At 50.6% G+C, this 17,287-nt stretch overlaps 2 protein-coding genes across 5 annotated transcripts in view; both read right to left on the bottom strand.

Moving 5' to 3' along the window:
* Nucleotides 1-635, bottom strand: part of SUPT4H1 (suppressor of Ty 4 homolog 1 (S. cerevisiae)) — a 7,903-nt gene extending 7,268 nt beyond the window's left edge. Inside the window, exon 1 of the mRNA XM_011953697.1 lies at nucleotides 491-635. The gene's annotated coding sequence lies outside the window, so the exon portion shown is untranslated. The remainder of the gene's footprint in view (nucleotides 1-490) is intronic.
* A 585-nt stretch (nucleotides 636-1,220) lies between these two features.
* Nucleotides 1,221-17,287, bottom strand: part of RNF43 (ring finger protein 43) — a 64,881-nt gene continuing 48,814 nt past the window's right edge. For all 4 annotated transcript variants that reach the window (XM_011953693.1, XM_011953691.1, XM_011953692.1 and 1 more), the window contains 7 exons: nucleotides 10,891-10,965; nucleotides 10,640-10,771; nucleotides 9,900-10,004; nucleotides 7,992-8,153; nucleotides 7,358-7,460; nucleotides 5,030-6,385; nucleotides 1,221-2,541 (listed from right to left, as the gene is read on the bottom strand). In XM_011953693.1, coding sequence (XP_011809083.1) covers nucleotides 2,498-2,541; nucleotides 5,030-6,385; nucleotides 7,358-7,460; nucleotides 7,992-8,153; nucleotides 9,900-10,004; nucleotides 10,640-10,771; nucleotides 10,891-10,965 — 1,977 coding nt within the window. In that variant the 3' untranslated portion in view covers nucleotides 1,221-2,497. The remainder of the gene's footprint in view (nucleotides 2,542-5,029; nucleotides 6,386-7,357; nucleotides 7,461-7,991; nucleotides 8,154-9,899; nucleotides 10,005-10,639; nucleotides 10,772-10,890; nucleotides 10,966-17,287) is intronic.

Here is a 17,287-nt window from a genome sequence, read left to right as displayed (position 1 = left end):
GGCCTGAGCCGCAGCGCCGCGACGCGGGCCGTTTGATCTGGGTTGCTGGCAATGGGGCGCCTGTCCCGTTCCCGGTGGTGACCCGAAATTTGTTTTTTTTTTTGTTTTGTCTTCCCGTTTTAGAAGCACTAGGGGCAGTGAATCCCCTGTCTCCCTCTGGATTATCTCTGCAGAGACCCATAACAAATCCAGGGACAGCCCCACCCCTCCTTCCTAGCTGCCAGAGCCCTATAGGGTTTCCACTTGCTTCCCACAGGAATGCTGGCCTGCGAGCTACGGCGGAAAACATGCGTATTTATCTTTTAAAACTCCGTCTGTTTGCTCGTTCCGGCTGATAATTTATACTTTGCGCAGTTCTTAGCACTTAGACACGTTTCCTTTACTAAAGAACATTTGTAGGAGATTAGGTGTCCTTTTTTTCTCTTTCATTTCACCGTATAGGAAGCGAAATGCCTTGTTCTACAGGCACCAACCACCACCCCTACCAAACCTTTTTCGGGGAAGCAGAATGGGAACTTGTGCCGTGTGAGGAAGCGACAGAGGCCCCTTCTGGCCCTGGGGACTTCATGCCAACGGAGCACCTGCTCTCTCTGTCCTCGCCATAGCCCGAGTGCAGGCAGAACGCAGTCATTTGTGTTTATCTGAGAGGAGCTTTGGGATATAAATAGTTTCAGGCCCCGCTGTTCTATCCTTCCAGCCCAGCCTCCTGATTGAAACTGAGCTGCTTCCGGGCAGGCTTGCTTCTTGTTGCCGGTCCCATGCTGTGTTCAGATGGGCTCTGTGACAGGTTTGGATGTTTTCTATCATTGAATAAAACTTTACACTTTGGAACATGTTTTCTGTACTCGATTATCTCATGTAAGTCCTGCAACAACCATGAAGTAGGCCCATTTTATGGACTGAAAAAGCGAGGCACAGAGTATTTGCTCAAGGTCTAAGTCACTGAAGCATCATAATGTGTGAAGTGAACAGTATAATTATGACTGAATCACAGTGAGAATATAGTCATGCTTTCTCCTTCCCTGATCTCACTAAATCACACTTTTAGGGGCTTACAAACCAGTTCTTATTGCCAAGCCCTTTACTCTACCCTATCCTTTCATAAATCGGAGCCTAGCCTCTGATAACAGAAATAATTTATTTCTCTTGATGTAGAAAGAGATGAAGTTGTTACCCTGAGTGACAGTCATGACAAAACAAAACCAGAAGACCAGACCACATTTGTGGATAAATATATTAGCAAATAAATACATTTCTCAACATAGTGCCTGATTCAAGCGTCTGTCTGGTTCAGATATAAATACCCATGTGGGTGCCTAGGTGCTAGTCTCCCCACTAACTGAGGGAAGAAGGTTCCCAGGTGGGGTCCTGTGCCCACTTTGCCCCCATGTTCACATTCCAAATGGGATAATGCCTGAGGGTCCAACAGTGGTCGGGCTGCCCTGGGGTGAATGTCACCCTGAGGAGGCCCCTCAGCTCTTGTCCACTCAGTGTAAGTGGCCTAGGCCAGACTTGTGCTCTAATCCACTCTCCTGTGGGTCTCTGGCCTATATGGCTTATACTGGGGAGCTGGGCCTCTGGGCTGTCCAAACCCAAGGGTCATACTTTACTTTTCCTTTGTTGTCCCCATTCTCCATCCTTGCTCTGAGACAAAACTTCTCCCAGAGAAGAACTCTTTGTTGTCCCCACTCAGGTGTAATTCTGCCTTTTCTACCTTCATTCCATCCTTCCTCTGCCCAGAGGAAGTCCAGCAGAAATTCCTCCTTTCCACCTGCTCTGGGACTCTGAGACAGGAAATCTTCAAGGAGGAGTTTTCCCCTCCCCACCGTTCTTACTCTCAACCCCCAGAGGAACCAAGGCTGCTATACCCACCTCAGGGACAGAACTCCACGCTATAGTGGGAAAGTTTCAGGGACCCCTCCTTTTAGTGCTCAGGGCTCACCTATGGTCCTGGTCCTTTTGGCAAAAAGGAAAATGATAGAACCAGGGTTGCCCATGATGTAGCAGCCTTACTGTGGAGGGGCCAAAGCTGGTGTGCAGAGTTCACCCGAGGAGGGAGGTGATAAGGTGTCACGAGTTCTGCTGAACCCACTGGCTGGTATGAACATGAGGCCTGGGGTGAGGGAGACCAAGTAGGGTTCGGGGAAGGAGCAGCACCTTTGTAACACCTGGCTACCCATAGCTAGCTTTCTGCCCTCAAAAACTCAGCCTTCAAGGGATCCAGCGCACACACGCCACAGGCAGCAGCTGGTTGCCTGGCTGGACATGGATTTGCTGCACTGCAGATGTGTTCTGCAGACAAGGTCTGGAGCTGGAGCAGGAAACGGCACCCTCCCGCCCTCCACCATCACCAGTCCTCTTCCAGTGCTTCTAGGAAGTATGGCAAAAAGAATGGTGTTTGCTGTGGTCCTTTCTTCTCCTGGGAGCAGGACTCTGTGCAAGGTAGGGCCCAAACGCATCTGGAGCGCACTCTTGGTTGGAGCTAGGCCTGAGCATCTCACACAGCCTGTTCACACAGCTCCTCGAGTTCCTCCTCTGAGCCTGTATTTAGAGAGAGGGGAGGAAAGAGGTCATTGAGGGTCAGGCCAGGCACCTGCTTCTCTCACCTGCAGCAGAGTGTGGCTGGGAGGGGACTACAGGGAGGGAGGAGGAGAGACTGTGTCTGGAAAGGGTCGTTAAATTGAAAGCTAAGGGGGCCCCAGTTGGGACACAAGGGAGAGAAAAACAAATCTAAAGAAATATATATAGCAACCAGTGTGTTACCAATACTTACTATTCATTTATTCACCCAATAAATATTTATTAAGCATTCGTTGTGAATTTGGTCTGCTACCATGTGCCAAATAGAAGACCAAAAAGAATAAGCAGGGACCTGGTAACCTTTTTGGAGAGAAAGTATGAAAGCAAATGGCCATTACACCAGTGGGACAGGACAGGAGTCATGAAAGATGCATTAAGGAAGGAGAGAGACCAGGTCCAAGTGCAGCAATCAGGAAAGGCTTCTTGGAAGTGGGGATAAATGAGCTGACTCTGTAGGAATGGGTAAGAATTAGATTTATGGGAATAGAGAAGGCAGGAGTATGTTCTGGGCTACAGGAACTACAAGAATCGTTTACCCAGTTTGGCTAAAGCATGGGCCTGGGGAAGGGAGGGAAGAGAGTAGAAAATAAGGTTGAGAAGGAAGCTGGGGGCTGGCTGGTGCAGGAACCTTTGAGGCCAAAGCAGGTTGGATTTTTCCTCTCTGTGGACAAAACAGAACATTTGAAGATTTCTGGACACTTTACTGTAAGGCAGATGATGCTGGCAGCAATAGGGATGGTAGGTGAGCAGTGGAGCTGTGGTGCACAACTCTATGGGACATACTGGATGGGCAGCACTCAGTCTTCGAGGCCCTGTAAGAGGGAAGGAAAGAGCTAGGAGGCTCCTGCATGGATCTTTAGGGTATACCTAAGACACGGGCAGGGCCGTAAGTACTGGACTTGAAAAAACATGATAAAGCTAGCCAAGATACAGTTAACAGAATCTGGCACTGATTAGATGTGAGAGGCAAGAAAAAGAGAGGCACTGAAACTAGTTCTGAGTTTGAGAGAAAAGGGAGATAGTGGTGTGGTACTGGCAGCACTCAAAGTACACACACAGTAGGGTCCGAATGGAATCACAAACACATAGCCAAAGCTTGCAGTACATGGCTCTCTCCCCATGGACCTGGATGTTCTGATCGGCAAGTTCCATGTCCCCAGAGCCTAGTCTGGAACCTAGCACAAAGCAGAAATATAGTCAGAAGGAAAAAAAGGAGGGAAGGAGGAAGGAAACAAATAAATGAATGAATGGATGAGAGCAGCTCCCAGGTCCTGCATGAAGGATTCCTACTCTGAAGAATATTTCAGGACCTTTGGGTCACCTCCTGGGGTGGAAGGGCTCTAGTGAAGGCTGTATACAAAGAACTGTGTCATCTGCACTATGGGGGAAGATGGGGAAGAGTAGAAGGTGGAAGGTCCTGGGTGGAAAAGAGAGATATGTGGGCAAGTAAATACCATGTTAAAGTTGAGAATTTACATGATCACCACTTGTTATAATATAGGGATGCACTGAATCCCCAAGAAATTAAGGTCAGTCTTATTAATCATGATGTGTCAAAGGGAAGTCCTCCTTGTTGTTTTACCACAGGGGAAGAGAAGAAAACCTAAAGCCGTACAGGGCTGCTGGGGACCACCTGTGGTTTCTCTCTCTCTCTCTTTTTTCTCGTTACTCACATAGCTCTTCCTATATAGCCTTGTATTATGGTTATGTGTAATTATTTCTACTATAGCTCTCCCCAAGGAACACTTCTTGGCCTCCTTTGTATTTAGAACTAATACTGAGCTGTGAGCATTGGTAGAACTAAACCAGTTATTCAAATATAGAAACACTTATGTTTTCTATAAGTGGTGCTACCCCGGACCACTCCAAGTGCCTCTTTTTTTTTTTTTTTTTGAGACAGAGTCTCACTCCGTTACCCAGGCTGGAGTGCAGTGGCACCATCTTGGCTCACTGCAACTTCTGCCTCTCAGGTTCACGCGATTCTCCTGCCTCAGTCTCCCGAGTAGCTGGGATTATAAGTGCCCGCCACCATGCCCGGCTAATTTTTGTATTTTTAGTAGAGACCGGGTTTCACCATCTTGGCCAGGTTGGTCTTAAGCTCCTGGCCTCAAGGGATCCACCCACCTTGGCCTCCCAAAGTTCTTGGATTAAAGGCATGAGCCATCACATCCAGCCTTCCAAGGGCCTTTCTGATGCCTCAGCCACACCAGCACCTCCCTGGGACTTCTCTGTGATCTGCCAACTAAAGGGGTAGCACCTGGCAGAGCTGGGGTGTTCCTGCACTCTAGTCAGCATGATATGCTGTCCTGATGGTTATGTATTTTGGTCGTCACCTCGGCTGTATCCTTCTCAGCTTCCATCAACCCTTTGTTGGCTGACTTCACCTGTCCTGAAATATGCAGCTCTAGTTTCCTCTCCCTACCACATCCACTTCCCCCTGAAAACTCACCAGGCTGGGCCGACAGCACCTGGCAGTGTGGATGAGGGCATGACCTGCCCTCTGCGGTGTCAGAACTCCATTCAGAAGGCCCCTCCCCAGGTGGATGTGGTTCTGGGGACTGGCGAGGAGTCAGACACAACCACACTGGCTGTGAATTTGAGTAACAGGGGCCTGGAGTTTCTGGTATTAGCCTCCTGTCCAGGCCTGGAGGTCCAAAGATCAAGGGGTGTGCCTCTGGGGACCAAGAATATGCCACGCTGGGGGTGAAATGGGGAAGAATCTGGCAAGCTGGGTGCACAGTTGCATCCTGGGGCCGAGAGCCAGGGGTGGGCTCGGACGGACACCCCCGCCTTTTCCTCTGTGGGTGTCGGGCAGACAGGCTGGATTTTTGCAAGTTGAAAAGACTGCTGGTACTGAGGCAGATACTGGAGGCTTCAGCTGGGCCAGGGGCTGGCTCAGGGAGAGCCCTGGGGCGCTGTGGGTTACAGAGCCGCCCCGAAGGGGCTGCTGAGTTGGATCTGGTGACATGCTGATCAGGAGAAGCTGGCTCCAGCTGGGGCTGTGTCCGAGGAATAGGAGGCCTGGACGGGGGGACCCCAGTTTCTGGGCCAGGCTTCCTGCCATGCCACTGGAACCGCTTTTTGTAGTGGTGGTGCCGGTGGCGGTGGTAGTGGACATGGCTGGAAACCTGGGTTTCCCCTGTGGGTACCACCGAGTCGAAGGAACGAGGCCGAGAGGTCACGCTAGGGTGCATGTCCACTCGCTGGGGATCCCCTTCAGGGCTGCAGTACACTAGGGAGTCGAAGTCACTGCTTAGGGAGCTGCAGAAAGTAGAACTGCTTCCATGGACACCCTGTAGGCTGATGTCCGTGCAGTTGACCACGGAGTCACTGGAAGAGCCATGACAAGGCCCTGAGCTGGAGTCACTGGCTGGCCCATCTGCCAGGTACCCACTGCGTTCTGTGCAATAGCTTTCTCCAGATCCACTGCTGTCGGGGGGCCTGGCCCGGCGTAGGGGCACTGGGCGAGCAGCAGGGTGCTGTGAAGTGGATTGGAGGTGGCTCAGTCCCCAGCCTTGTGCATAGGGGTGCTGGGCCCCTGCCAGGTGCTGCTGCTCTCCTGGAGCCCAGGGAAGTGTAGCTCTGGGGAGGCGGTGATGACGAGGGCCCGTGCCTGGCTCCTGGGATGGTAGGAAGGGACCAGGTCGTGGGGGCCGAGCCACTGCACTCTGGGAAGGGCCCAACAGGTAGGCAGCAGGGAGGTGGTAGTGGGCATGGCCAGGATGCTGGTGAATGAGGTGGAGTCTTCGACCTGGCTCTTGGTAAGATCGAGAGGGTCCCAGGGACTGGGAAAATGAATCTCCCTCTGGAAAAAAGAACCAAGAGCACAGATGTTTAACTCTACAAACCTACAGAAAGACGTGGCTGTAGCTAATCTATCTGACCCCGGGTAGCCTGTGAGCTCAGAGTTTGAGGAACCAAGGACGTGCCTAACCTGCCTGTGCTCTGGGACTCCTTGGTTCCCTCCAGTCCGGCTGTCTGCCTGGGGAGGGCCACTGTGCGCATCAGTCCCTAATCCTCCCATCCGCCATTTGGAGCTCTTTCACCCAGGGCCACTGCTAGCCCATAGGGCACCCATGGGTACCTTAGAAAAAGGGTCTCTTTTCTCAAGATATTTGTTTCACGTTCATCTTTTATAAAATTATCTTAACGTACTGATTTTGTTAGAATAGGATATTTTATTGCCAGAAAATTGGAATAATAAACATATAAATCGCCAGATTTAGAATCAACAAACTTGCCATGAAATACAAATAATTTTTACAATAATAAAGAGATCTACACGCCAGGTGTGGTGGCTCACGCCTGTAATCCCAGCACTTTGGGAGGCCGAGGTGGGCAGATCACCTGAGGTCAGGAGTTTGAGACCAGCCTGACCGACATGAAGAAACCCCATCTCTACTACAAATACAAAATTAGCCAGGTATGGTGGTGCATGCCTGTAATCTCAGCTACTTGGGAGGCTGAGGCAGGAGAATCGCTTGAACCCAGGAGGAGGAGGTTGCAGTGAGCCGAGACCGCACCATTGCACTCCAACCTAGGCAATGAGAGCGAAACTCCGTCTCAAAAAATATAAACAAACAAACAAATAAATAAATTTACATTGTGAATGACCCTTCCCCTCAAGTGAGGCACTCTGGAGCAGTGTACAGCCTGTACAACTATGCTGGCAGTTCTGCTTTCTCCCCAGCTTCACGGCTGCAACCCTTTCCCAAAGGGAAGCCACATTCTAGACCTGTCTGCCTACACATGGGGGAGCCCTTGGCCCACCTCCTACCTATGATGTTGAACATGCAGAGGGGGCAAGTCCGATGCTGATGTAACCACGGGTCCACGCAGTTACGATGGAACTCATGGAGGCAGGAAATGACCCGTAGCTCCTGGAGAAAAACCAAAGGTCCAAACCAAAGGTTTCTGTAGCCATAGGAATTGCCAGGAATCAGGACATCCCCCAACTCCCTTAGGCCTCTCCTTCTTGCTATTATCTACTTGTAAAAGACCTCACAGTAGAATAGGAATGGTATGAGCTTTGGTATCACAAAGACCTGGATTTTGCACTTAACTGCATGACTTTGGGCAAGTTTCTTAACAGACAGTTTTCTGCTGTAAAATGAAGATAAATGAATCGAACCCCACCCTTCATTGCCATGGGTCTAAAATGAGATAATGCATCCAAAGCACCACTGCAGCCTGGCACATGGTACACTCTCAACAAACAATAGTGCTCTTTCACTGGAAGGTCAGAAAAGTGACCAAACCTCAGGCTGGTCCCTGATCTCTGCCTCATGCAGGATACATGGGAAAACAGATGTAGCTAGGGTACCCATACCAGACCCTAGGCCTGCCCACCCCTCCCCCAGCTTCAATCTCCCCAGTCTGGTCATGGAGGTGAATCACAAGACCTGCCTTACCTGCCCCTCAGAGAACTCCTCCAGACAGATGGCACACACAGGGGCTGAGCTGCAGCTGCTCCCTGAGTCTGGCCACTCACCCCGGGCCTGTCTGCAGCTGGCCTGGTACCTCCTGGTGGCCAGCTGGCTGATGGCCCAGGCTGTTCTCTGCTGAAGTGGATCCTGGGAAGAGGAATGAGGCTCAGATTGGGGCATGTCAGATTGGGGCATGGGCTCCCCTTCCCTCCCTCTCTAGACCCCAGCTTGGACTCCGTTCCCAGTCACTCAGGTAGATCACATGGCCAGTTGAACATCCTTAGGAGTTCATCTCCTCGGAGTTCATATGTGGCTCTGCCAAGCATGCCAAGCCCTCCCAAAATTAGCCGGGTATGGTGGTGCAGGCCACCTACCTGCTTATACCATTAGCTTTTCTTCCTTTGATGACCCATGAGAAACTTTTTATCCAACTGCTGCTTGACATTTCAACTTGGATATCTAATAGGCATTTCAAACTTATATGCCTCATCCTATTAACCATGGGTTAATCTCCGACCACATACCTGTCTTCCCCGTCTTCCCCATTACAGCAAATGGCAATTCCATTCTTTTAATTGCTCAGGCCAAAAATCTTGGTGCCATCCTTGAGTCCTTTCACACCCTACAATCAATCCATTACTAAATCTGTTGGCTTGGCCTTCAACATGTACCCAGAACCTAACTATTGCTCATCACTTTAACTGCCACCTTCCTAATCCAAGCTACCATTATTGTTACCTGGATTTCTGCAATAGCCTCTTAGCTGGTGTCTCTGTTTCCAGCTTTGCTTCCCTGTAGTCTATTCTCATTACAACAGCAAGAATGATCATATTAAAACTTCAGTCAGATCGTGATGCCCCTTCTCTCACAACACTCCAGTGGCCCGTTTCACCCACAGTAAAAAACAAATGGCCTCAACAGTCCAACACAACTGGGCCCCCATCAGCTACTCTGCCGTCTCACTCTGTTCCAGTCACATCCTTCATGCTGTTCCTCAGATACACCAGACACATTTCTGCCTTAAGGCCTTTGCATTTACTGTTCTCTCTGCCTGGATCCCTTTCTCCTCAGATACCTGCACAGATCACTCCCTCTCCCATTTAGGATCTTTGCTGCAATGCCATCTTCTCAATGTGGCCTTCCCTGGATTTGATTTTAAAAATGAACCCTGTTCTGGCCGAGCGTGGAGGCTCACGCCTGTAATCCCAGCACTTTGGGAGGCCGAGGCGGGTGGATCACGAGGCCAAGAGATTGAGACCAGCCTGGCCAACATGGTCAAACCCCATCTCCACTAAAAATACAAAAATTAACTGGGCATGGTGGCGCACGCCTGTAGTCCCAGCTACTCACAAGACTGAGGCAGGAGAATTGCTTGAACCCAGGAGGTGGAGGTTGCAGTGAGCCGAGATCATGCCACTGCACTCCAGCCTGGGCGATAGAGCGAGACTCTGTCTCAAAAAAAAAAAAAAAAAAAAATTAACCCTGTTCCCTTGCATTCCCTCCTCACTTTGCTGTCAGCATTATCATTTTTTCTCCATAGTACACACCACCATCTAAAACATTATAGATTTTACTTATTTAATTTGTTTATTGTCTGTTTTCTCCCTCTAGAATAAAAGCTCTTTGAGGGTAGGGTTTTTTGTCATCTTGTTCACTGTACTACCCTCAGCACCTGGAACAGTGCCCAACACATAATAGAGCCTGGTGTACTTGTTGAATGGATGAGTAATATAAGGAGAGGCTGCTGGAAATCAACAAAGACAGATGCTGGGGTATTTCAGTGTAAATGGTTTCATAGGTATAAAGCTGCCTTCCTCACGTACTCCTTCCTTCTCCCCACCCACCCACACACGCGCAGATGTTCACCACCACCAAAGACCCCACACTGCTCACCGGCCTGCTGTGGCGGGGGCGGCACCGGATGCGCAGCACCGAAGCCAGGATGATCACAAAGATAGTGCCCACCACTGTCAGAAGGATCCACACATCATAATCTGGCTGGGGAGTGAGCAGAGAGGGAAAGGGTCATACTTCCAGGAGGAGAAGAGAGGGTCTACTTCCAATTCGGGAGGAAACACAGAGGCCCGGGAGGCACATAGCTAGCTGGAGGTTCCCTTGAGTCCTCCATCTGAGGGGATAGGGAGGGATCTGCAAGTGGGATTAGGTGGGCCCTCCCTGCCCAAGGGCACTCAGAGTGTCTTCCGGATGTCAGCTGGGAGAAGTACTATCTCAAAACCCATGTGCTTGGGGAAAAAAGAGAAAGGGACCCCTCTGCATGGTGGGAGTTTCTTGCCAGTGAGCGGTTGGAAGAGGTTCTTGGCCAGTAGAGAAGCCCCAACCAGGGCTCACGGATCAGGGGACCAGGGTTTCATTCTGGCTCTGCCATTCCATGCCATGAAGCCACAGAGCTGTAAAGAACTTTAGAACTCATTTGTCCTGATCTGTTCATTCTGTAGGTGAGGCCCAAAGACGGGGGAAAACTTGCCCAGAGGCACACAGCTGATGGATGAAGTTGGACTGGAGGGTTTCCAGGATCTCTCTCAGCTCCAGGAGTCTAAGGGCTTTTGGTGGGAGTTGCCACAGGACAAAGCAGAGATAGTGCAGGGCAAGGTCTGGAGGTCTAGTGTGCTTACCCAGGCTGGGGGCTCCTTCAGCTCGATCCTCACATGGGCCTTTTGGTTCTTGTACACAAACTCCATCAGCTTCTCAGCGTCATTACCCCAGATCAACACCACTGGCCAGGTCAGCCCCAGCGGCTGCTGCAGCTACAGGGGGAAAGTGCCCACAGGGCTGCTGTGACTTCTCCCTGCCCTTCCCTCTCCTCTGAGAGCTTTATCTTCCTCCATCCAGCCCCCTCCTTGAACACACAAATGTCCCTGGGTACCTGCTCAGCAGCAGCTCGATCCTCAGTGATGTCAAAGAGAACAGCACTGGCTCCTCGCTCACCCGCCATCCGGGCCTGCAGAGGCACACAGTAGAGGTTGGGCTAAGGTCAGGGAAGGATAGAGCCCACCCACGGTCTAGCCTCACCCCTCACATATCTATCCCTTCCTAGGATTTTGCCCACACCACACCTCTGCACACTCATATCTACCTATGCAAGGCATCAGTGGGTCTAGGATCTCCTCTTCTGCCTCCTGAGCTCACTCAGGTCCCCACTGCCTTCAAGGGATAATATCTAGCTTTTCCTTTTGTAATAGAACAAATCCTTAAGGGGGGTTTACAGGGTGCCAGGTGGTGGACCCGGCTCTAGGACGAAAGACAAATAAGACACAGCTCCTGCCCTCAGGGTACAATCAGCCTGCCTTCACCAAGAGGTGTGAGCACCAAGAGCAGGAGTGACCTGCACCCCTTAGAAGGAGAAGAGAGAGGGGGAAGGGGACAGCAGAGAAGTAGAGCTCTCCTTCAGAGGGAGCTGGGCTTTCCAGGGCCCAGCCCTGCCTGCAGGGCATCTCCCCAGCTCAGGCAAAGGTCTAAGAGCCTGGGACAGCACTCTCACCCAAGGCCGCCATTACAAAGCCCCAGTCTCAGCCCATCTCATGGGCTCCCTCTCCCTGCCACACTCTACTTTGCCGAGTCTTTCTCTGGCTCCAATTCAAGGACTTAGAGGAGTCCCTGTCCAGTGGTTTATCTTTTGTCCTCTCCCTTAGGGCAGCATTAGAGACAAAAGTGGGGAGGGACTCGAGGGGCTAGTCCCAGATCAATGCCACTGGCCAGGTCAGCAGCAGCAGCTGCTGCAGCTACAGGGGAAAGTGCCCACAGGCACACGTGCATGTTCACCAAAGGCTCCAAGAGCCAGCTTGAGGAAGCAGAATCTAGCCAACCAGGCAGAACAGATAGCAGCGCCAGAAAGAGAACAAAAAGCAGGAATCCAGGGGGTGTGCGTGGGGAGGGGAGTAAGGAAAGGAAGATAAGAGCTAAAGGTGGGGAGAGCGGGGAGGCACAACAGCAAACAACTAACAGGCACTGTGAGGAGCTGCTCCTGGCCTTGGCCTGGGGCCTCCCAGCCCAGCACAGCCACCCTCCAGCCTTCCTCCCTAGGGCAAAAGTTCATCTTCTAATGGCTTCAGGCTGTGATTTTACATCCCTGGGCACTGCCCCCACCCTCCAGAGTCTCTGGGGTCTTCCCACAGGCATTGAAGGAGTTAACCCTCCTGCAAGTAGTGGTGGCAGCAAGAAGAGCCAGTGCTGGGACTTACTCACAGGCTCAGCACTTTGATCTCTGCCTGTCTTCCCAGGGAGAGCCTGTCAGGGCAGGTCTCCTGCCAGGCAGGCTGGGAGCAGCTCCTTTCCTTGCTCCAGCTCCCTGCTCTCCACTCCCCAGACAGTGGCAGGGCCCAGGGGGCCACTCAGAGCCCACGGCCTGCAGGCAGAGGAGACACTCAAGTGGGGCCCCATTTTGGTCAGGAGGGTAACTTTCCTTCCTCCTCCAGGAGCTAGGCCCAGCCTGGGGCCCAGGCTTACCAGGCTAATTGACTGGAAATTCACAGGACCCTTCAATTCCAGAATGGAAGTGCTGAAGGAGTTGACAGGTTCATGGCTTCCATCTTCCCTACTCACTTCCTCCCAGGAAGTCCACCCCATCTAAGCTACTCCAGGCAGGTAGAGACTTTCCAATCTTCAGAACCCTCCTAACAAGGGTATGGGAGAAGTACCAGGGGAAAAGGAATCCCTGATAGGGAACCCTACTGGTGATCTCCTGTTCCAGGGATTTGGCCAAAGGACAGGAGAGGTCACCCCAGTACTCACAGAATTGGGACTCCCAGGCCTCGGTTTTCACATCCCTAGAACAAGACCCCGGACCCACCCTGGCCTGGAAGAGCATGAGGAAGGGCAAAAACTTTCTTCTTTGGAGATTTTGTTATTTCCCTTCCCCTCTCTCTTTGAAGAATTGGGGTAGGAACAGTGGAAGGCAATTACTGTGACACTCAAACACTCCAGCCCATTACAACCCATAATTACAAAGTTGTAAAAGTGATCAAAGAGCCCAGAGCATTGGCCAACAGGGGAAAACAAACAGGACTTTCAGGCAGTGGGTCCCTGTGTCCAGAATTCTAGGAATAAAAAGCAAGATTTGGGACAGATAGCAGTCCAATCTAGGGCTATCTATGCCTCCTGTCCACCTGCCCCCAAGAAAGTAAGTGGAGGCAAAAAGGATAAAAAGTACTTCTTTGGGGACTGGAATTTGGAAAGCAGAGAGAGGACAGGCAGGCCCTCAGGACAGGAAGGCAGTTTTAGAAAGAATCCAGAGAGCTCTTTGGAAGCTTCAGAGTTGGCCAGCCCTAGGGGCAGCAGGCAAGGCTGCCACAGCCTCTAGCAACAGGAGCCGTTACAGAGAGAACAATGTGAGTGAGTTGGCAATTCTGCCTCTTACTTGCAGGACTCACTGGTCAGCTGCTGCATTTCTCTGGGCCTTAGATTTTCCTCTCCAGACAAGAGTCCCTGTATATCTTCTGCTCATCAAAACTGAAACACCTACCGTGCCCAGGCCACCAAGCCAGGAAAAGCCAGGCCCTCCAAAACAGCTCATAATATAGTTGTGGAGACAAGGCAAATACATAAAGCTATAACACTGATAATAATATTCTAGAGCACAAAGGAATAGAAACAGAGGTTTCCACACCTTTTTTCACTCCAGAAGGCTCTCCCCTCTACTATTCCCTCCACCAATACACACACACGATCTGGCACAAATGTTCAATATAGACAGCAGATAAAAGTGAGGCTGCTTACTTTGAGGTAGGGGTGGGGACAGGAAGGACCTTTGGCCTCTCCCCTCCACCTACCATGTGCCTCCCTGAAACCTAGACTTAGCAGAAGATGGTGTTGAAAGCATGCACAGACACCCTACCTGCTGGAGGCATGCCCCCAGGGAGGGATTTCTGCTCCTACTGGGCTGGCTGGGCCTGGGCTGGTCAGGAAAGATTCGGTAGCAAAGGTGGGATTCCTCTGGGCTTGAAAGTGAAGGATGAAAGGAAGGAGAAGGAATATAACCTTTGTTGAGATCCAGTGGCCAGATTGCCTAGGGTTGAATCCTGGCTCTGATACCAACTATTAACTGTGAGACTTGGGGCAAGTCACTTCAGTACTCTGTGGTTTTTTTTTTTTTTCTGTAAACTGGGATAATAACAGGACCTAATCCATAGGGTTGTTATGAGGACTACATAAACGAATCCACACAAAGCATTTATAATAGTGCCTGGCACATGGTGTTGCTTAACTATTAGTTATTATATCAACTATTATCATTATTATTATTGTTGAGATAGAGTCTCACCCTGTTGCCCAGGCTGGAGTGCAGTGGCGCAATCTCGGCTCACTGCAATCTCCACCTCCCAGGTTCAAGAGATTCTCCTGCCTCAGCCTCCCAAGTAGCGGGGATTACAGGCATACGCCACAAGGCCCGACTAATTTTTTTTTTTTGAGACAGAGTCTTGCTCTGTCGCCAGGCAGGAATACAGTGATGTGTGGTGTGATCTCGGCTCACTGCAACCTCCACCTCCTGGGTTCAAGTGATTCTCCTGTCTCAGCCTCCCGAGTAGCTGGGACTACAGGCATGTGCCACCACACCCAGCTACTTTTTAGTAGAGACGAGGTTTCTTTTTTTTTGTATTTTTAGTAGACGCGAGGTTTCACCATGTTGGCCAGGCTGGTCTCAAACTCCTGACTTTGTGATCCGCCTGCCTCGGCCTCCCAAAGTGCTGGGATTACAGGCATGAGCCACCACACCTAGCTCTTATATCAACTATTATTAACACTACATGTTTCCTACCTGTGATTTCATTTACTCCTCACAACTCTATAAGACAGTCATCAGCCCCACTTCTGAGTTGGGAAACTGAGCCTCAGAGAAACTGAATAATTTCCCCAGGGTTACCAACTGAGAAGCAGTGGAGGCAGAATTTGCACCCAGGACCTCAGCCTTCAGACTGCCTGTTCTTTACTACCAGGTAGTGGCCTCCATGGTAAGAGAGGCAGGGCTTGCACCCATCTGCTTTTCTCCAGATCTAGCTCCTTCTAGCAGGCAAAAGGCCACTGCACGAGTTCAGGCATAAGGTGATAAGACTCTGGCTTATCACCAGGATGGCTGTGGAGCTGCTAATAAAGAAACAGAAACCAATATGGGTGACTGGACAGAGGGTGGAGGGGGTAGTGGGGCGGTGACAAGAATGGAAGCCTCCAGAAGAATTATGGTGAGGGTTTCAGAAAAGAATAAGCGAGAAAACAAATGGAAGGAAAAACACCCCAACCTTGTTAACTACAAAAGCACGGAATGATGATGCCAGTGATGATGCCAGTAATGATAACTGTAATCATTTATTGAGTGGTTACCATGTACGTGGCATAGGGCTAAAAGCTTCCATCTGTACTGTCTCATTAAATCCTCCTAACTACTTATAAGTCTCATTATTATTCCCCTTTTACAGATGAGGAAATAGAGGCTTAGAGAGGTGAGCTAAAAAAGTCCAGGTCACACTGAGGGGAAGTGGAGGAGCCAGGCTCCAAGCCCAGGGCTATCTGGCTTGAGAGCCCCAGCTCTGTCATTGGTGACAACACCATTGGCACCAATAGGAAAAACCAAAGCAGAGCTGCAGGGGATCCGTGGTTTCCAAACTCTTCCTCCCCTAAGACCCCATCTTTCCCTTATACCTCTCATGAGTCACATTTTAAGAAAAACAGATGTTCGGCTGGGCGCAGTGGCTCATGCCTGTAATCCCAGCACTTTGTGAGGCCAAGGTAGGCAGATCACTTGAGGTCGGGAGTTTCGAGACCAGCCTGGCCAACATGGTGAAACCCTGTCTCTACTAAAAATACAAAAATTAGGCTGGGCGTCGTGGCTCATGCCTGTAATCCCAGCACTTTGGGAGGCCGAGGCGGGTGGATCACGAGGTCAAGAGTTCAAGACCAGCCTGGCCAAGATGGCGAAACTCCGTCTCTGCTAAAAATATAAAAATTAGCTGGGTGTGGTGGGCAGGCACCTGTAATCCCAGCTACTTGGGAGGCTGAGGTAGAGAACTGCTTGAACCCCGGAGGTGGAGGTTGCAATGAGCCGAGACTGCGCCACTACACTGCAGCCTGGGCGACAGAGCAAGACTCTGTCTCAAAAAAAAAAAAAAAAAAAAAAAAAATTACCCAGGCATGGTGCACACAACTGAAATCCTAGCTATTCGGGAGGCTCAGGCAGGAGAATCACTTGAACCTGGGAGGCGGAGGTTGCAGTGAGCTGAGATGGAGCCACTGCACTCCAGCCTGGGCAACAGAGCAAGACTCTGTCTCAAAAGAAGAACAGATGTTCCTCCAAACTAACTACATTTATTACTTACAATTTATTTTCTTATGAGATAACTTGTATTAACACGTTGAACTAATAGAATTCCCGCCAAAACAAAACCAAGTATTTGAGGTAAGCCCGTGGAACCTCCGAAATATTGGAGGTAGCTCAAAGACTCACAGGCAAAGGTCTAGAGGTCCTGGGAGGTAGCAGGCCAGGGTGCAGCAGGCAAAAGAGAAGGCCCACAGCTGTGGAAAGGGGGCAGCCCCAGCCCAGCTCCCACCAATAGCAGCAAAGCTTCTCGGAACCCTTCTTCCCCCCTCCACCATACACATACGCGTGCGCACACACACACACACACACACTCTCACACACACACACTATGTAATGTAGTACAGGCACTGGGAACTTGTTTACCAAATGAATAAATGAGTGTCATTTGCCCATATTTTGTAAGTTAAGAGAAATGAAACATCCAGAAGTAGGGCAGGCGGCTGCAGCCTAACAACTCTGCTGCCATGAAGGCTCACAGCCTTGCAGAGATGCCGCACTCCCCAGCTCCTCCAAGTGCATCCTGACCCCCTGCTTCCTACCACCTCTGGAGTCCCCTTCCTTGTCAGCATGGCCAGGCCAGGTGAACATCTTCACCCACATTCAGAATCCTGCCCACATCCCTGCCTTCCATGGGATGAGGTAAGAATCCAGGCTGTTTCCTTGCCCCCAGGAGAACCAGGATATCCACAAGGGATCTGGGCCTGAGACAACAAGCTAGCACAAAGGCCGAGAGTGTCACTCTCCTCTCTTACCACCCTTGCGGGCATACCCATGTGTGCCACACACAATCTAACTACACTCCACACATATGTTCAGTTTTCCAGCTAGAAGGGAGGCCACAGATAGATTAAGCCTAGTTTTGAGAAACAGACAGGGTTGGATTCAAAGTTCAGCTCCATCCCTTCCTAATTGTATCATCCAGCAAGTTACTTGACTTTTCTGATCTTCACTTGTC

Source organism: Colobus angolensis, unplaced genomic scaffold, assembly GCF_000951035.1.
Source record: "Colobus angolensis palliatus isolate OR3802 unplaced genomic scaffold, Cang.pa_1.0 Scaffold37, whole genome shotgun sequence".
Lineage (NCBI taxonomy): Eukaryota > Metazoa > Chordata > Mammalia > Primates > Cercopithecidae > Colobus > Colobus angolensis.
This window is presented reverse-complemented; position numbering and strand designations above follow the sequence as displayed.